Here is a 21,395-nt window from a genome sequence, read left to right as displayed (position 1 = left end):
GACAAAAGAAAATGCAAAGCCTCTTAGGTTCAAATCCCCAGTCTGATACTATATCCACCTCTATTAATCATGTAACACAGTACCTGGCACATAGCAAATACTCAATATTACACAGTAGCTACCAGACAGCTATCTAGGTAATTTATGTTGAGAAACAACTCATGTATCCCAAATTACCCTCCCATATTTTGGGGGGTAATCAGTATGGTATAAGTAAGGTAAAAACACGAGATTCAAAGTCTTGAAGACCAGCAACATCAGCATCACGGTGGCATGTGTTGCTCCTTTTTTCTCTCTCCTTTTATTTACAGCTAAACTGGTCATTCATAAACAAACAAAAGTGACTCTACACCTTACACCAGACCACCCAGTAGATTTCTACCCACCTGTTCTTCAGAGAAGAGAATAGCTTCACAGGACCTCAGAGAGGGCTGTGAAGCCAAGGGAGTTGGTGAGCCTGCCCCACGTCAACTTGCTGCTATCAGGAGGAAAAAGATCAGACTGGAAATAAATAAAATAGAGACCAGAAAAACAAATAGAAAGGATCGACAAAAAAGATAAAATCGATAATCATTTAGCAGTAACTGCTCTTAAAACAGCCAGTTGCGCCACAGCAAACCAAAGCTTCATGTACACTGACAAAAGATAGATAAACAAAATGGACAAACCTTTATTCACACTAAGAAAAAAGAGGGACTTCCCTGGTGGTCCAGTGGTAAAGAATCTGCCTTCCAATGCACGGGACGCAGGTCAGGGAGCTAAGATTCCCACATGCCGTGGGGCAACTAAGCCCACGTGCTCTGGAGCCCATGCACTGCAATGAAAGGTCCCACATGCCGCAAGGAAGATCCCACGTGTTGCAACTAAGACCTGACACAGCCAGAAAGAGAGGGAGAGGGAGAGAAAGAAAGGGAGGGAGAAGGCTCAAATATGTAAAATTAAAATGACAAAAGGAGACATTACAAGTGTTACTACACAAATACATAGGCCCATAAGAGACTATTATGAGTAATTATATGCCAACAAACTAGATAACCTAGAAGAAATGAATACATTTACAGAAATATACAACCAAACGACTGAATCAAGAAAAATACAGAAAATCTGAACAGACCAGTAACAAAGTCTTTGAATCAGTAATCAAAATCCTCCCAACACAGAAAACCCCAGGATCAGACGGCTTCACTGGCAAATTCTACCCAATACTCAAAGAATTAACACCAGTCCTTCTTAAAACCTTCCAAAAAATAGAGGGAATATTTGCAAACTCATTCTGCGAGGGCAGTTTTACCCTGATACCGAAGCCAGATAAAGAAACTACAAGAAAACCAAACTACAGACCAGTATCACTGATGACTATACATGCAAAAATTCTCAACAAAATATTAGCATACTGAACTCAAGAACACATCAAAAAGATTTTTATACACCATGAAAAGTAGGGTTTATCCCTAGCATGCAAAGACAGTTCAACATAGGCAAATCAATAAATGTAATCATCACATTAGTAAAATGAAAGATAAAAATCATGTGGTCATCTCAACAGATGCAGAAAAACATCTGACAAAATTTCATGATAAAAACCCTGCTCAGACTGGATAAAAGGAATAAACCTCAACATAATAAGGGCCATATATGACAAACCCACAGCTAACATTATACTCAATGGAGAAAATTTCAAAGCTTTTCCACCAAGATCAAGAACACTCTCACCACTAAGTGCCCATCAATAGATGAACGGATAAAGATATGGTATGGATTTAGTGGTGTATATATATACAATGCAATACTACTCAGCCATAAAAAAGAGTGAAATAATGCCACTTGCAGCAACATGGAGGGGACCTAGAGATTATCATACTAAGTGAAGTCAGTCAGAAAAATACCATATAATATCACTTACATGTGGAATCTAAAATATGACCTAAAGTACTGACAGTCTCAGCTACAGCGATTAGGCAAAACAAGAAAGTAAAAAAGCATCCAAATCAGGAAAGATATAGCAAAACTGTCACTGTTTGCAGATGATGAGTCTGTATACAGAAAAACCTAAAGATTAAGCAAAAAAATCTGTTGAAACTAATAAACATTTTTTGTTAAGCTGCAGTATACAAAGTCAACTTATAGAATCAGTTGTATTTCTATATACACTAAGGACGAAACATCTGAAAAAGAAATCTTTCCCATTCACAACAGCATCAGAAACAATAAAATTGGAATAAATTTAATCAAGGAAATGAAAGATTTCTACAATGAAAACTACAAGACTTTGCAGAAAGACATCCTGTGTTCATGGATCAGAAGAATTAAGATTGCTAAAAGGTCTGGCAGAAGACCTGAATTCTTTCCTTCCAGAGGAGACATACAGATGGCCCAAAGGCTCATGAAAAGATGCTCATCATCACTAATTATTAGAGAAATGAAAATCAGAACTACAATGAGGTACCACCTCACACTGGTCAGAATGGCCATCATTAAAAAGTCTACAAATAATAAACACTGGAGAGGGTGTGGAGAAAAGGGAACCCTCCTACACTGTTGGTGGGAATGTAAATTGGTACAACCACTATGGAAAACAGTATGGGGGTTCCTTAAAAAACTAAAAGTAGAACTACCATGTGATCCAGCAATCCCATTCCTGGGCATATATCTGGACAAAACTATAATTCAAAAAGATACATGAACCCCACTGTTCACAGCAGCACTATTTACAACAGCCAAGACACAGAAGCAACCTAAGTGCCCATCAACAGATGAATGGATAAAGATATAGTATGGATTTAGTGGTATATATATATATATATATATATATATACACACAATGCAATACTACTCGGCCATAAAAAAGAATGAAATAATGCCACTTGTAGCAACATGGATGGACCTAGAGATTATCATACTAAGTGAAGTCAGTAGAAAAATACTGTATGATATCACTTACCGTATGTGGAATCTAAAATATGACCTAAATGAACTTATCCATGAAACAGAAACAGACTCACAGACACAGAGAACAGACTTGTGGTTGCCAAGGGGGGAAGGGGTGGGGGAGGGGTCGATTGGGAATTTGGGATTAGCAGATGCAAACTATTAACATACAGAGTGGATAAACAACAAGGTCCTACTGTATAGCACAGAGAACTATATTCAATATCCTGTGATAAACCATAATGGAAAAGAATATGAAAAAAGAATATGTATATGTTTATAACTGAATTACTTTGCTGTATAGCAGAAACTAACACAACATTGTAAATCAACTAGACTTCAACAAGTTTTTTTAAAAGACTTAAAATATCCATACTATCCAAAGCAATCTATAGCTTCAATGCAATCCTCATCAAAATACCAATGGAATTCTTTACAGAAATAGAAAAAAAAGTCCTAAAATTTATATGGAACCATGAAAGATCCTGAATAACCAAAGTAATCCTGATGCAAGAGCACAAAGCTGGAGGTACCACACTTAATTTCAAATTATACTACAAAGCTACAGTAATAAAAACAGAATGGTACTGGCACAAAAACAGACACATAAACTAATGGAACAGAAAAGAGCCCAGAATTAAACCCCTGCATATACAGTCAACTAATATATTCAACAAGGGAGCCCAGAGCACCCAAGCAGAAAGGAAAGTCTCTTCACAAATGTTGTTGGGAAAACTGGATAAGCACATGCAGAGCAACGAAATTCGACCCCCATCTTACACCACTGATAAAAATTCACTCAAAATGGATCAAAGAGATAAACATGAAGCCTGATACTATGAAACTCCTTGAAAAAAACGAAGGAAGAAGCTCCTTGTCACTGGTCTTTGGCAATGAATTTTTGGATATGACACCAAAAGCAAAAAATCATCAGATGGGACTACATTAACTAAAAAGCTTTTGCACAGCAAGGAAACCATCAATAAAATGAAAAGGCAATCAACTGAATGGGGGAAGATATTTGCAAATGATATATCTGGTAAGGAGTTATTTAAAATATGTAAAGAACTCATACAACTCAATAACAACAAAATCTGATTACAAAACAGAAGAACTATATAGACTTTTTTCCCAAAGAAAACATACAAATGGCCGACAGGTATATGAAAAGATGCTCCACATCACCCATCATCAGAGAAGTGCAATTCAAAACCACAATGAGGGCTTCCCTGGTGGCGCAGTGTTTGAGAGTCTGCCTGCCGATGCAGGGGACATGGGTTCGTGCCCCAGTCTGGGAAGATCCCACATGCCGCAGAGCGGCTGGGCCCGTGAGCCATGGCTGCTGAGCCTGCACGTCCGGAGCCTGTGCTCCGCAATGGGAGAGGCCACAGCAGTGAGAGGCCCGCGTACCGCAAAAAAAAGAAAAAAAAAAAAACCACAATGAGATATCATCTCACACCTATTAGGATGGCCATCATCAAGAACACAAGATAACAAGTGCTCATGAGGATGTTCAGAAAAGGGAACCCTCGTGCACTGCTGGGGGGAATGAAAATTGGTGCAGCCAATATGGAAAACACTATGGAGATTTCTCAAAAGACTGAAAAAAACTACTATATGATCCAGCAATTCCACTCCTGCGTATATATCCAAAGAAAATGAAAACACTTAATTCAAAAAGATACACACACCCCAATGTTCTTACCATTATTTACAATAGCCAAGATATAGAAGCAACTTAAGTGTCCATCAACAGATGAATTGATAAAGAAGATGTATGTATATATATATATGCATATACATACATGCAATGGAATATTACTCAGCCATAAACAAAGAATGAAATTCTGCCACTTACAACACTGGAAATCAACAGCTGCCTCTATAACTAAATCACTGCAAATTAAATAAATCCCAGTTTACGGGGATGGGATAAAATTCTTATCTTTCTCAAGAGTCTGTTAGTTTTCAATGATTTGGAGGAGAAAATATGTAATATGATTATATATGTAATATCGCATGTGAACTATAATATCACATATTATAGAATTCCAAGTCACTGCTTTCATACCTCAGACCTGACCAAGACTATTTCTGCCAAGTTTAGGTCTGTTACACAATATTCAAAGATTTTCTCATTATTCATCTATTGCCCAGGAATGGTTTATTCTGCCTGCTAGCCACTCACATCTTTGATGTAACAAAACTAATTGTTGTTTACACATGCTCATTTGATATTTAATGTATTATTTTTTATTCAGGGCAAAATACATGCCTTGAAAACACTTTTTAATTCTCAGCCACAGTGAATAGATGCCAATCAAGTGTAGTACTCCCAGTACTGTAACTGATTTGCCATTCGTTGCTGCTTTATTAACATACCTCATTCTTTTTTTTTAAAGGAAATAAACACCCTGAAAGCAGATAATAATGCTCTAAAGATCCAACTGAAATATGCACAGAAGAAGATAGAAACCCTCCACCTTGCAAGAAGCAATCATGTCTTGGCTCAGATGGAGCAGGGTGACTGTTCTTAGCCCAGAAACTCAAGCAGCACAAACTGCAGAGTGTATCAGAGATCTCATTTCCTAAACCTCTTAACACAAAGACCTGGGAAACCTTAGACTGACTGGCTTTCAAAAGGGTACTTTAAAGAAGGAAAGCTGGTTACTCTTTTGTTACTTAAAAGATTCCAACTGTGTGGTATGGTTTTCTCTTCCAGCCAGTTGAATCAAAGGGAGGAAAGCTGAAGAATGCAAAGTATTTGCCATTCATACCAGAATTTACCCCCCCACCACCGGGACTAATATCAAAAGCATGATAAAAAACATGACTATAGTTTTCTGACAAGATAGCTTCTATGTGGCCTGCCCAGCTGCTGCTTCCTTAGAACTAAAATCCCTGGAAAATGAATTTGTTTCCTTCCCGTTTTTTCCTGAGGCATTTATTTTGTTCCATCCAAAGCTTGCTTATAGTGGAAAAATACTCACATTCCAAAAGTAGAACCGCTTCCTCTATATTTCAGCATTCTTTACAAATCTGGTTCCCACTTCACTACCTCAGATCTACTCAATTTGCCTTTTCCCCTTCTTCCTCACTACATTCTAACACACATGAGGATATCTACCTAGAAGAGAACTTCTAGAGATGTAGCCATAAATTTGGGGAGAGCAGGAAGGGACTATTAAACAACATGACATCATCCAATTACAGGTCAACTCATAGTTTTAGTCTGAGTCATAGAAGAAGTAGCCAAGTTAAGTACCTGGAAATGTGGCTATTAGCACCTCACACATGGCTGGCTAATTAGCTAAAACAAACATAACGCAAACATGATGTTTGTCCCTCATATAATCTACACTGGATAGAATGAAGAATTTATGGCTTTTTTAAAATGTTTAACTCTCATATGCCATCCTTTTTTTTTTTCTTGAAGTTTCTGAACTGAATTTGTGCTTGTACTGTCTTCACTATTAATACTATTTAGAAATAAGCTAATTGGATCAGAGGCTTCAATAACAGCTGACAGCATGTACATATGTACATATCATGTATATACAACATCAGTCATGCATGTGGCTTGGAATTCTGTTTCTTCTTTAGTAAAATGTGTGAGTTAAACGACTTTTGGTCATGTACACAAATTCACGAAGTTCAGTTTGCTACAAGATCAAGAAATTGCTCAGAATGTAAATTGTATTGTTTGGCAAAATCACAAGAGTCCTGTGAGTTTTCTGTTAAGGTTAATGATAAATGGGCTCATTTAATTATCTGGGCAACTATTCACAAATTTCTTTGTCAGACTCTTTATTTCTCTAAAAAAAAAATTCATATGATCATTTTCTTTTGGTGGGGAGAACTTACCTTCCATGCTTGGAAAGCCTGACACCAAGCTGACTTAAAGTTCATACACAAGTTGACCAACTGCCAAGCATATAATCTCAGCAACCAAAAGTTCCAAACCTAAAGCCAACAACACCAAGTCTTAATCAGAAACAAATTATATATATAGTATTAGCTTCCTTGGAGAATTCATATCATTTAAGAAGTTTCTTTGATGAAAGACCAGTTCCCATTTGCATACCTCCTTGTACTGAACTGAGCTTTAGTGAAAAAGCTTTCAGTTAGTGATTTAAGGAATCACTTTACACACAAATCTACCTTTTTCTAAATCCAAACTCAGAAATCCCCATGGCAGGGCTGCTTAGGTCCACCACTTGGTATATAATCCTATAAGAAGTACTTTGCTACTTATTTACCTTATGTGGAACAAATATGAGTTTATAATCATCCTTAAAATTCATATTCTTCACCTATTCTTTTCCTCTGACCAAAGACGGTACAATGCAATTTCTTTAAGCATAGTTATGAAACACAATTAAATTTTTTTCATTCTTGTTACCCAGGATCCAAAATACAGAGCCCCGGTTAGTTTCTATGTAAATAATTTGTGATCTAGAGGAATTCAAAAGGTCACAGTCTCCTTAATTAGTCAAATTAACATGGCTAGAAAGTCTCAAGCATACCAGAATTTATCACTGAAATGGATAGGAAGCAGTAGTTTCACCACAAGTCTTTACAGTCCAGCAAGGGCCAAATAAGTATAGTGTATAAATTAATATTATTTGCTCTGAACTACATGGGATTAATGAAATCTACAGAAATAATATGAAACAAATTTTTTGTTCATCAAGCCTAGGATACAAATTTGTGTCTTGTATCAACTTGAAATAAATTTGGGCATATATTTATCTGCTGAAACAAGGACAAATCTTGTTAACAACAGTGTCATTTCTTATTTTCTTTGGTAATTGATTTGCTGTTTTACTGGCCAAATGTGAATTTCTGTTTAAAGATGTATAATGTAAAAGAACTGCAAGGAAAAAACAAATGTACAGATTGTAAAGGTGGTTTTTTTTTGATACCTAATGTAAGTTTTCTTTGTGTAATATTTGTATGATAAAAGACATTAGGATCCCTACGGCATAGATGTCCTGTGTTTCTTCTAGTTCATGAACATATAGAAGCCTCACCTGAATTTTTACTATAATCGACAGCTGAGACCACTCCCTACTTCTGTTAACCAAACCAAACTGAGTCTTCCTGAAAGGAAAAGCAAAGCAACTAATTATTCAGTATACATTTTTCTAAATCTTTCTATAACATGAAGTAGTAACATAGAAATATTCAACCTTTTCCCATCTTATTGCATAATGACTTACAGTGATCCCCAAATATTATATCTACAAATACTTAACACTGAAGGAGACAAATCTGAGGTTGTCATTCCTGTGGCTTTCAGCTTTAATTCCACAGTTTTATCTAAGAAAACTAGCAAGTAAAGAAGAGAAACTTTGAAGCTATGGATGGAATTGGTAGAGGATGGTTCAATCTAGTGGACAGATCACCCAGAGCAATTCATTTATGCTCATGATTATCTAGAGTGATTAGAGATAGCTGTGATTTTTCCTTAATGATCAGCCAACTTTTGTTTAACTAGACCAATGAAGGGGGGTGGGGGGGGGAGAACAGGGACATACTCCAATCACTCAAATTCCATGGTGGAATGTATTCTGGTACACTTGGATGTGGTATATTTATCATTTTGGCATTTCATAGTCCTTCATACAAAACAATGAAGTCACACTGACAACTTGGCCCTAGAAGAGAGATTAAACTACCTACCCTCTCCTCCACCCACAATTCCCACTCCAAATCTCTCTACCCTGTGCCCATTACAAGGTATAGATTGTATCATTCCTCAGAACATTCTCCATCACAAATATTTTGGGGGTTATCATACCTTCTTTTGACACACATAAAGGTAATTAAATGCTTTTTGGTTTAAGATGTTTTTTTCTGTTTAGTGAGGCAAGATTTCCCTGATCTGCAGAACACAAGGGAACAGGTTAAAAGGAAATACTTCATCTCTTCTTTTACCGAGAGCTTATGTGTAATGTTGTGGTAATTATGTATGGATGGACAAATCCAGGTAAGAGGTCAGTTACTTCTTTAATCCAGAAACTCCCAGTAAGATCATGTCTATAGGTGCTATTAGATACCACAGGATAGACCAAGGCAGGGAGAAGAAAAAAGGGGAGGGAAAATGAGGTAGTAGGAAAAAATAAGATTAAGAACTAGGCAAAAAAGAATGATGAAGAGGTGGCACAGAAGAAGGTGTTAGATTTTAGGAAGCAGTGAAGTGCCATTCATCATACTCTGCATTTGTATTGCATTCAATTTATAAAAGCATTTTCACATTATGGCCTTTCACATTAAGGCCCCAAATTGCCTTACTGCTATTCTAGATATTGCTTAGCAAACTTTTCTATGAAAGAAATTTTTACTGAAAGAAGATTTTCATGAAAATCCTACCTCACAGGAAAGAATAAGATACTAGGTTCTAGACCACTCAGCTTTTCATTCAAGTGAAGTTTATAGGAATGTGTAAATAAGAGTGGTTCCGGCTCCAACAAGATTCCAGGAGCAAGTGCTAAACTTGGATAAGATTTACAGTGAGTAGCAGATAACCCAACAGCACTCCTAAGAAGGTACAAAGAAATCTTACAGAAATTAATAAACTAATGTTTCTACCATTATCAGCCATAAACCTTTAGTAATAAAAGAAGCTGAAAGTAGTTGTAAACCCATCCCGTATCAGCAACTAAAGCTCCTGAAAAGAAATGAAGCAGAAATGTAAAGGTTTTAAATGAACAGTTTAAGTAATAACTTTTTAGAAATATTTTACTCCAGTGGTCTTTGTGTATATATTTTTAAAAATTATTTATTTTTCAGAGTTCATAGCTACTGATAAAAGTGTTTCCTTATATGGAAAGGCTTTTCTTCAACTATCACAAATGAAATTAAGTCTCTTCATTACATGTAAAATTTTTTTAAAATCTAAGCTTAAGAATAACCAAAAAAATTTATGTTTTCCTATCCTGAACAAATTTCCTCAAAGGGTTAGCTTGAAAAATACATGGCCAAGACTGCAGTGTACACAATATGTGAAGGTTTAACATTATTTTAGATTTCTCCACAGGGTTTACTGTAAAACAAAACAACAACAAGAATAACACTGCCAAATATCAAATACCATTTGTCCACAGGTACTCAGCCTTCTATCTGTTGAGTTGGTTAGACCACAGAAAGTTGTTATGCACAAGAGTTGACCAGGAGCCTACAGATTTTAAAGTGGGATTGAAAACATTTATGTGACTATCTTTTTCTCTCTCTACACTAAGAGAAAAATGCATTACTTGGGCCACCTCTTAAACCATTCACAACAGGCCTTTATAAATTCTCAACAAATTGGACCTGTACTTAGGTCTTTATAAAACAACCTGAGAAGGTACAAGTATCACATTTCTTATTTGACAAATGAGGACAAATTAATCCTTGAGAGCTATGGCCATTTCAACCCATAGCACCCCTGGACTAGTGCCATGATTTGAATTCACAACTCCTGATTCTCAAGCCTTCGACTGCTCCAACCACCAAACCACATTTAATCATTCCCCAACCCTTTGTTTCCCAAATCTAGCTGAGAATCAGAATTACCACGGGATACCCTGGCCCTGCCTCTGATCTACTGAAACTGGATATGAGTGTCCTAATCCTGTGTAGCACAGTGCAGCCTGCCTTTTAATATTTGGAGACCTAAAGTGATGGCACAAATGATGAAGAAACCAATTTACAGACATATTTTTCACACCACCATGTAAAATTAGTACATGTCTTTGTCCCTTTAGAGTAATTCTGACCTCAGTCTTTAATTCTGCTGTCAAACAAAACCATATAGATTTCAAATCCAGTTGGAAAATAAATCAAATATGCATAGCAAAAACCAGACTTCAGCTTCAATTAATGGAATTTTAACACAAACCTGGCCAGAGGAATTGCTCATATAAAAGAAAGAAAAAGTCAAGAAATCTTCCTCCTGAACACAACTATCAATCAGTCCCTTTCCCTATTTTGTAAAGTAGGATTAACAAACACAAAACACAGCCACAGGAATACAGATGAGGCAATAGTCTATATTCCTTTCCACTACAAGTGGGGTCATTTATGTGTTTCAGACCTGAATAAAATACAGGTAACAATCTAAATTCAATCATGACAATAAAATACTTTCTATTTTCCAAGTTTGATGGTAATAATATATTTACACTTTTAAAAATAATTTTTGCTCGTTTTTTAAAAAGACATAACATGCTCAAGAGTACACAGAATACAGAAAAAATCATCACTTTGTCTAAGATCAAATAGTAGTATAAAACAATGCTCTTTACATACTAAACCCAATTCAAGAATGATATCATCAGGGAATCTAACATGGTGTTTACTTCAAAGATGACATTCAAGTAGTTAGTTAGAACACTATGCCTAATGTATCTATTAAGAAGTAAGCCTGCTATCTAAATGCTTAGCTTTTAATATCTTCTATATCCACCACCACCTCCTCCACCTCCTCCATATGGATCTCCATAACCTCTTCCTCCATAGCCCCCTCTTCCTCCATAGCCCCCTCTTCCACCATAATCTCCCCTGCCTTGGAAACCTCCTCCTCTACCACCCCCTCCTCCACCTCCACCCCACCCCCCTCCCCCTCCCCCTCCCCAACCGCCTCTTCCACTCCCACCACCTCCTCTACCTCCACCTCCACCACCCCAACCACCCCTTCCGCCGCCTTCTTGTCTCTTTTGCCAAGGGGGCATTTCAGGGGGTGGTGGTTCAATTTCATTCGGCCGTCCTCCCCTGTCAGGCACCCTTCCCATCAGCACCTGTGTAAAGAAATATCTTCTTTCAGTTTCCAATATTTTAAAAGTTAAAATTTACATAAAGGATACAAGCAATATTGAAGTTATTGTTCTAATAAAGAAACAGAAGTCAAGTATTTAAGGACATGAAAGTATCAGACACAGCAGTATGAATTAATATTGAAAATACAAATGTGATGTGTGACAAATTCCTCACAATGTGCTGTTATTTTTAAGCAATGTGGGGGAATATTTCTGAAACTTAACGACTTGTTTAAATTTGTTTAGCAAATTTTATAACAAATGTAGTACCCATCACACTAAGAAATTTTTTTAGCAAAACATTTACAGTATACATAAAATACATACCTTACATGACTTCATATCCGTTTATGCAACAACTCTGGACTTTCTATTGCCATTGGTTTGGTAATAGATTATCCAATAAAAGACTATTTCTGAGCACATTTTATTTCAACAGAGTATGAAGTATATATGATAACATGTGGGTATAATGCAGTCAGAGATGAACATAATGGCTATAATCCAAGGTTATCACTGTAAAGAGATACAAGGATTTTCAATGAACTATTCCTTTTTTTTTTTTTTTTTTTGTGGCACACAGGCCTCTCACTGTTGTGGCCTCTCCCGTTGCGGAGCACAGGCTCTGGATGCGCAGGCTCAGCGGCCATGGCTCACGGGCCCAGCCGCTCCACGGCATGTGGGATCTTCCCGGACCGGGGCACAAACCCATGTCCCCTGCATCGGCAGGCGGACTCTCAACCACTGCGCCACCAGGGAAGCCTGAACTATTCCTTTTTTATGAGAAATTAAGCTAACTTTCAATGATACTAGTTACTATATTATAGAGAAAAGAGAGACTTGATACACTTCCTTAACCATGCTTTATAATGCTTTGAAGGATAAACCAAGGAAGAGTTTGCTTTAAGTCCCCAACTTTCTGTAGAAAGGAACTACTTTATATGCCTGTGTACAGAGACCAACAGGAAGCAAATAGCTTCCTGCTAGTCTCTTTCAGGAAAGAAGGTAAACCAGAAGTGCCTCAACTAAAATGATCTATGAATCAGTTGTGTTCTACTTCCTTTGATTCTCTAATCAAAATCATGTTTTACTACTTTATGTCATAAATGAAAAACAAAAAGTACAACATCCTCACTGTGGGACAAGGTTCGAAGAAGCAAACTTTCTTTTAAAAGTCAGCAATAACATCCTAATTACCAAATCCAAAAAATATCAGTAGCTTTTTTCTTGGTTGTTATCTTCATTGGTCTCTCCACCAAACATGCTATGTGGGTGGATATACAGGGACGCTGTTCCAAGATCTCATAAGATTGCCCTCAAATAACCAGACTATAAATTACAAACTCAGAAAAGAGATAGGTAATGTCACTTAAAGAAATAGAACTCTTGATCCATCAAGACTAGCTTATAACCTGATGCAAGACATTAAGTAACATATTTAAAGACAGAACACTTTAAGAAGAGAGGAGGTTGGTCTAAAATGGAAGCAGGAAGGCCCAAACACTGGTGCCTAACTTAGCAATAATTAGCAAACTGACTTTACATACAGCTATCCCTTGATACAGGATACCTTTCTCACTGCATTGAGTGAGAAACGATGTTTTAAAATTACCCAAATCCCTTACTTCTGATTTCTTGCTCTTTTGTAGTAGTTTGTCATAGAGTGATCTATCTAAATAAAAAGTATATGCTAATCAAGCTAATATAAACATTCTAAATTAGTTTATTGTTAATGCTAATGTCATAAAGTAAAAAATTCAGACTCTGAGCTTATTTAAGACTACTGTCAGAGCAATGGATCTATACTCTGAATCAGGAAATGGAACCTCCAAGAGATTCCGCAACTTGCCCAAGGTGACTGCTCTAAGTAAATGAAAGAGCTAGGATGTGAACCCAAAGCATGGACTCCTCCCTTTACACCAAGGATCTAAGGAATATGTGAGTACCCGAAATGACTCCTACAGATTTTTACTGACAAAAAATGATTACATTATTCGAAAGAAGGCAAATAATTCTTGCTAATGCTATTCATAAAAATAATTCTTAATTCCTCTAATTCAGATAAAACTGTGGTTTAATTTATGAATACAGAAATTCAAACAAACATGCACACAGAAAACATTACTAAGCCTAAATTGACTGAAGGCCCTCCACCACTCTCTTTTCTAGGAGTTCACTAGGATTAAAAGAAAAATGGATTAAATCTGTAAAAACATCAAACAAGGATATTATAAATTCATTATCCGCTGTTACTGAAAGAAAGACCAACCTTATTAATGGCACATGCTGTCTTCTCCCGGCTGGAGCCACTACTTGTCCTGATGATCTTGGATAGATCTTCACGGGCAGCAAGTAGATGTGCCAAGGTTATTGTTGTCTTGGGTGACAAAGCGTAACGCTTAGGCTGGTAAATTCTTGCTATGTCATCTGTTTTTATCTAAATGACAAAATTCAGGGAAAAAAGGAACCAAAGAACATTTCAATGAAAGAGCAATGGTGGGACTTCCCTGGTGATCCAGTGGTTAAGACTCCACCTTCCAATGCAGGGGACGTGGGTTCCATCCCTTGTCAGGGAACTAAGATCCCACATGCCGTGGGGCAACTCAGCCTGCGTACCCCAACTACTCAGCCCACGCGCTCTAGAGCCCGTGCGCCACAACTGAGAAGTCCGCACGCAATAACAAAAGATCCTGCATGCCACACTAAAGATCCTGCATGTCACAACTAAAGATCCCACGTACTATAACAAAGATCCTGCATGCCGCAACTAAAGATCCTGCATGCTGCAAAGATCCCGCGTGCCACAACTAAGACCCAACGCAGCCAAATTAATTAATTAATTTTAAAAAAGGGCGATGGCAATCATAATCTTCAGAAAGAAAAAAAGGAGATAATAACACAAGCAAAGAAACAGAGGAGCAAAACATTCAAATATCTGATAATCTGTAAGTAGAATGAGGAAAAAAAAAGCCCAACAGATGCTAAAAGGCTACATAACTACCAGTAACAACTCATATAAAAAGTAACGAAAAAAAAATCCCATTCATATTAACAAAAAGCAAAATACCTAAAAATAGCTGTACCAAAAACACACACAGAACCTTTAAGAAGAAAACATTAGTAAATCTACAAAAACAGAAGTAAAACTTGAATAAACAGAAATACCAAGTTTCTGGATGGGGACATTGAGTATTGTTGGTTTCCCTCAAAATTAACTTATAGAATTATTGCAGTCCTACTGGAATATTTTTTGGGGGAGAGTGGTGGGCAGGGAGGTAGGGGATATCTAAATCATCATTGCCTTAAGAGTTAACATTCATTGACTACTTGTTAAATGAGCCAAGCTATTTATTCTTCATCTAATATCATATCTTTAATCTTCAAAACATCCTTTTAGAGTGGTTGTATAGATAACACTATACTATCCTACCTCGGTCTAATTAAATGGAACTGGTAGGGGGAATAGATTGATGAAACAAAAGAGGCAATTGAGATTCAGGGCCTCATAAATGCATGAATGCAATAAATGATAGAGGAGGCATCAAAGATCAGTGAGACAAAAAGGCATGAAGGAAACTTAAATGTCTATTATTAAGTGAAAGAAGCTAATCTGAAAATAATAATCTGTATGACTTCAACTATATGACATTCTGGAAAAAGCAAAACTATAGAGATAGTAAAAAGATTAAATGGGTTGTCAGGGGTTGTGCGGAGGGAGGGAAGAATAGGCAAAGCAGAGAAGATTTTTCTGGCAGTGAAAATATTCTGTACGATACTATAATGGTGGATACCTGTCTTTGTGTATTTTTTCAAAACCATAGAATGTGCAGCACCAAGAGTGAAACCTAATATAAACTATGGGACTTTGGATAATAATGATGTATCAATGTAGGTTCATCAGCTGCAAAAATTTACTACTCTCGTGGGGGATGATGATGGGCGGGTTATGTGGGGGGGGGGCAGCAGGTAAATGGAAATCTCAAAACCTTCTGTTCAATATTGCTATGAACCTTTAACTGCTCTAAAAATGAAGAATATTAAAACATTAAAAAAAAGAGCAATGAGAAAAGAAATAGATTTTTTAAATCGTGCTGCAATGAACTGTTGTCTAATTGTAAAATAATAATAATAATCAACATATAACTAAGGGGATTCCAAATATAATAAAGAGTTCATTGTTTAACTACAAGCAACTATATGCCAATAAAATGGACAACCTAGAAGAAATGGACAAATTCTCAAAAAGATACAAGCTTCCAAGACTGAACCAGGAAGAAATAGAAAATATGAACACATCAATCACAAGTACTGAAATTGAAACAGTGATTTAAAAACTTCCAACAAACAAAAGTCCAGGACCAGATGGCTTCACAGGCGAATTCTGTCAAACATTTAGAGAAGGGTTAACACCTATCCTTCTCAAACTTGCAGAGAAAGTAACAACCCCCAAGCTCATTCTACAAGGCCACCATCACCCTGATACCAAAAACAGACAAAGATATCACAAAAAAAGAAAATTACAGGCCAATATCACTGATGAATATAGATGCAAAAATCCTCAACAAAATACTAGTAAACTAAATGCAACAACACATTAAAACAATCATATACAATGATCAAGTGGGATTTATCCCAGGGATATAAGGATTCTTCAACATACATAAATCAATGTGATACACGACATTAACAAACTGAATAAAAACCATATGACCATCTCAATAGATGCAGAAAAAGCTTCTGACAAAAATCAACACTCATCTATGATACAAACTCTCCAGAAAGTGGACACAGAGGAAGCATATCTCAACATAGTAAAGGCCATATACAACAAACCCACAGCAAACATCATTCTCAATGGTGAAAAACTGAAAGCATTTCCTCTAAGATCAAGAACAAGACAAGGATGTCCACTGTCTCCACTTTTATTCAACACAGATTTAAAAGTCCTAGGCATGGCAATCAGAGAAGAAAAAGAAATAAAAGGAATCCAAATAGGAAAAGAAGTAAAACTATCACTGTTTGCAGATGACATGATACTATACATAGAAAATCCTAAAGATGCTACCAGAAAACTACTAGAGCTCATCAATGAATTTGGTAAAGTTGTAGGATATAAAATTAATACACAGATATTTCTTGCATTCCTATACATTAACAATTAAAGATCAGAAAGAGAAATTAGGGAAACAATCCCATCTACCACCACATAAAATACCTGTACTCAGGAGGCAAAAGACCTGTACTCAGAAAACTATAAGATATTGAGGAAAGAAATCAAAGATGACACAAACAGATGGAAAGATATACCATATTCTTGGATTGGAAGAATCAATATTGTCAAAATGACTATACTACCCAAAGTAATCCACAGATTCGATGCAATCCCTATCAAATTATCAATAGCATTTTTCACAGAATTAGAACAAGAAAATGTTACAATTTGTATGGAGACACAAAAGATCCTGAATAGCCAATGCAATCTTGAGAAAGAAAAACGGAGCTGGAGGAATCAGGCTCCCTGACTTCAGACTATACTACAAAGCTACAGTAATCAAAACAGTATGGTACTGGCACAGAAACAGAAATATAGATTAATGGAACAGTACAGAAAGCCCAGAGATAAACTCACATACCCATGGTCACCTAATCTACGACAAAGGAGGCAAGACTATATACTGGAGAAAAGACAGTCTCTTCAATAAGAGGTGCTGGGGAAACTGGACAGCTACATGTAAAAGAATGAAATTAGCACATTCCCTAACACCATACACAAAAATAAACTCAAAATGGATTAAAGACTTAAATGTAAGACCAGATACTATAAAACTCTTAGAGGAAAACATATGCAGAACACTGACATAAACTGCAGCAAGATCTTTTTTGATCCTCCTCCAAGAGTAATGAAAATAAAAACAAATGGGACCTAATGAAACTTAAAAGCTTTTGAACGGCAAAGGAAATCATCAGTAAAACTAAAAGAAAACCCACAGAATGGGAGAAAATATTTGCAAACAAAGTGACTGACAAGGGATTAATCTCCAAAATATACAAACCGCTCATGCAGCCTAATATCAAAAAAACAAACAACCCAATCAACAAATGGGCAGAAGATCTAAATAGACATTTCTCCAAAGAAGACATACAGATGGCTAAAAAGCACATGAAAAGATGCTCAATATCACTAATTATTAGAGAATGCAAATCAAAACTACAATGAGGTATCATCTCACACTTGTTATGGCCATCATCAAAAAATCTACATACAACAAATGCTGGAGAGGGTGTGGAGAAAAGGGAACCCTCCTACACTGTTGGTGGGAATGTAAATTGATACAGCCACTATTGAGAACAGTATGGAGGTTCCTCAAGAAACTAAAAATAGAATTACCACATGACCCAGCAATCCCACTCCCGGGCATATAGCCAGAGAAAACCATGATTCAAAGACACATGCACCCCAATGTTCATTGCAGCACTATTTACAATAGCCAGGTCATGGAAGCAACCTAAATGCCCATCGACAGACGAATGGATAAAGAAGATGTGGTACATATATACAATGAAATATTACTCAGCCATAAAAAGGAACGAAATTGGGTCATTTGTTGAAACGTGGATGGATCTAGAGACTGTCATACAGAGTGAAGTCAGAAAGAGAAAAACAAATATTGTATATTAACGCATATATGTGGAACCTAGAAAATGGTACAGATGATCCAGTTTGCTGAGCAGAAATTGAGACAGAGAAGCAGAGAAAAAACATATGGACACCAAGGGGGTAAGTGGTGTGGGGCGGGAGTGGTGTGATGAACTGGGAGATTGGGATTGACATGTATACACTGATGTGTATAATATGGATGACTAATAAGAAAAAAATATATATTTGATAGTGGAATGGACTTGGAATCTTTGATCACCTAAGACACTTCCTTGAACTTTGTAGGTGTCTAAAATAATATTCAGTAATTCTTTGCCAACTGCTGATCTTAATGAACTAAATAAGGCTTTTGTCTTAGCTTTTTTTAATAAGTTATAACACAGAGAAAAGTGTATAAGTCGTAAGTTTAACTATAAACTTATGACTTATGTGAGTTATCTGAACTCCCACTAGTATAACCACTACTCAGATCAAGAAACAGAACTTTCCCAGCACCTCGGAAGCCTTCCTTATACTATTTCCTGGTCATGACCCCTGCTTTCTGTTCCCATAATCACTACTACCTTCACCATAAATTTGTTTTGCCCAGTTTTGAATTTTTTAAAAAGAAACCATACAATGTATATCATTTTATGTCTGCCTTGTTTTGCTGAATATTGCTCATGTGTTTTATTTCTGTTGTTGCTTACAGCAATACTCACTTATTTTTATTGTCTTCTATATTTTATTATATAAATGCAAAATATAGTCTAATGTTGATGAACAAAAAAAAAAGAAATCCTGGGCATGGACTGACTTCGTGTTAAGAAACCCATTACAGGCAGGGGAAAAAATGACAAAATGAATATATAAGGTCAAGAATTTGTATGCAAAAAAAAAAAAAAAGCACATGAAAAGATGCTCAATGTCACTAATTATTAGAGAAATGCAAATCAAAACTACAATGAGGTATCACCTCACACTTGTTAGAATGGCCATCATCAAAAAATCTACAAACAATAAATGTTGGAGAGGGAGTGGAGAAAAGGGAACCCTCCTACACTGTTGGTGGGAATGTAAATTGGTACAGCCACTATGGAGAACAGTATGGAGATTCCTTAAAAAACTAAAAGTAGAGCTACCATATGATCTAGCAATCCCACTCATAGGCATATATCTGGAGAAAACCATAATTAGAAAGGGTACATGTACCCCAATGTTCACTGCAGCACTACTTACAATAACCAGGACATGGAAGCAACCTAAATGTCCATCAAAAGAGGAATGGATAACGAAGATGTGGTACATATATACAATGAAATATTACTCAGCCATAAAAAAGAATGAAATAATGCCATCTGCAGCAACATGGATGGACCTAGAGTTTATCATAGTAAGTAAGTCAGACAGAGAAAGACAAGTATCATATGATATCACTTATATGTGGAATCCAAAAAAATCGTACAAAAGAACCTATTTACAAAACAGAAATCGAGTCACAGATGTAGAAAACAAACTTATGGTTACCAAGGGGGAAAGGGAGGGGGGAGGGATAAACTGGGAGATTCGGACTGACATAGACACACTACTATATATAAAATAGATAACTAATAAGAACCTACCTTATAGCACAGGGAACTCTATTCAATACTCTGTAATGACCTATATGGGAATAGAATCTACAAAAGAGTGGATATAGGTATATGTATAACTGACTCACTTTGCTGTACAGCAGAAACTCACACAACACTGTAAATCAACTACACTCCAATAAAAAAATTAATTATAAATTTTTAAAAAGAGTTCACTGTTTAAAGTTTTATTTTAAACTGAAAAACTTAACCATATTATAGACTAAAATTTCTGCACAGCAAAAGACATAAAACAAAAGACCACTGGGGAAAATATTTTCAACAAATAAAGCAACTAGCTAACTTCCTTAACATATAAAAAGCTCAATCAGAAGGAAAACAGGAAGACCTTAAGGGGAAAAAAAGACAAGACACAAATAGAAATTTCAAAAAAGAGGAAATTCAAATGACTAATAAGCTTATGAAAAAATGTTCAACTGTACCACTAATAAAAAATATACAAGTTAAAACAACTTAGTCTTTTTTAACCATCAAGTTAGCCATAAAATTGATAATATTCTAAATACTAAAGAAGCTAAAGTGAAGGCAAAATTTCATTTACCCTACTTGTAGGAGCTTAAATTCATACAAACTTTGTAAAAAAACAATTTGGTGATGTGAATCAAGAGCATTAAGAGTCATAACCTTTCACACAGTAAATTTCCATTTAGGAATTCCTAGGAATCCATGGGTTTCACATCTGCAGACATGGAGGGCTGATTGTGCAGTTACATGGGACAACATGGATGAAACTTGAAAGCATTATGCTAAGAAGCCAGACATAAAAAGCCACATATTGTATGACTCCTTATATATATGAAATATCCAGAACAGGCAAATCCAAAGAGACAGAAAGTAGGTTATAGTAGTGAGTGTCAGAAAAGGAAGTTGAAGGTACAACAAATGACCACTAATAGGTGCATGTTTCTTTTGGCGGTGAGGGAAACGTTGTGGAATTAGATAATGGCACAGAATACAGTGAATATACTAAAAACCACTGAACTGTACACTTTAAGATGGTGAATTATAACTCAAAAAATAAGAAATAAATTAAAAATCAATTTTAAAAGGACACCGAAATAGAACTTTTAGAGATATGGGACCATGATCACAATATATTCAGGAAAAAAAAAAAAAAAAAGCAAACTATAAAAGTATACTCAGTCCTATTTCAATACCAGCAAAGTAACAGAGAAACCAGATTAACCATACTAATAAACATGTATAATCTTTTTGAAGGGCAACTCTGGAGTGTGCATCAAAAGCATTATAATGCATATTCTTTGATCAAGGAATTCCACTTTTAGGAATATATCATGGACATGAACAAAAATTTAGCTGCCAAAAATTTCATTACAGGGTCAAAGGAGACAAAATTAAAGGAAAACTCAATGTCAA

General features: G+C 36.1%; 2 protein-coding genes and 1 long non-coding RNA gene across 4 annotated transcripts in view; 1 reads left to right on the top strand and 2 right to left on the bottom strand.

Annotated features, from left to right (window-relative positions):
* RASGRP1 (RAS guanyl releasing protein 1) overlaps nucleotides 1-7,909 on the top strand; it is an 87,269-nt gene extending 79,360 nt beyond the window's left edge. For both annotated transcript variants that reach the window (XM_060147019.1, XM_060147018.1), the window contains one exon: nucleotides 5,331-7,909. In XM_060147019.1, coding sequence (XP_060003002.1) covers nucleotides 5,331-5,465 — 135 coding nt within the window. In that variant the 3' untranslated portion in view covers nucleotides 5,466-7,909. The remainder of the gene's footprint in view (nucleotides 1-5,330) is intronic.
* Nucleotides 674-8,141, bottom strand: LOC132519032 (uncharacterized). Its single transcript, XR_009540104.1, has 3 exons — nucleotides 7,962-8,141; nucleotides 6,793-6,891; nucleotides 674-870 (listed from the first exon to the last, which is right to left on the bottom strand). It is a non-coding gene; the product is annotated as an uncharacterized LOC132519032 (long non-coding RNA).
* Nucleotides 8,142-9,719: 1,578 nt separating this feature from the next.
* The window catches only part of FAM98B (family with sequence similarity 98 member B), a 35,143-nt gene continuing 23,467 nt past the window's right edge, over nucleotides 9,720-21,395 (bottom strand). The window contains exons 7-8 of the mRNA XM_060168725.1: nucleotides 13,999-14,166; nucleotides 9,720-11,711 (exon numbers count right to left, since the gene is read on the bottom strand). Of these exons, the coding sequence (XP_060024708.1) occupies nucleotides 11,361-11,711; nucleotides 13,999-14,166 (519 nt within the window). The 3' untranslated portion in view covers nucleotides 9,720-11,360. The remainder of the gene's footprint in view (nucleotides 11,712-13,998; nucleotides 14,167-21,395) is intronic.

The sequence above is a fragment of the Lagenorhynchus albirostris genome, chromosome 1 (genome assembly GCF_949774975.1).
Source record: "Lagenorhynchus albirostris chromosome 1, mLagAlb1.1, whole genome shotgun sequence".
In the NCBI taxonomy this organism is placed as follows: Eukaryota; Metazoa; Chordata; class Mammalia; order Artiodactyla; family Delphinidae; genus Lagenorhynchus; species Lagenorhynchus albirostris.
Note: the sequence above shows the minus strand (reverse complement) of the source record. Positions and strands in the feature narration are given on the sequence as shown.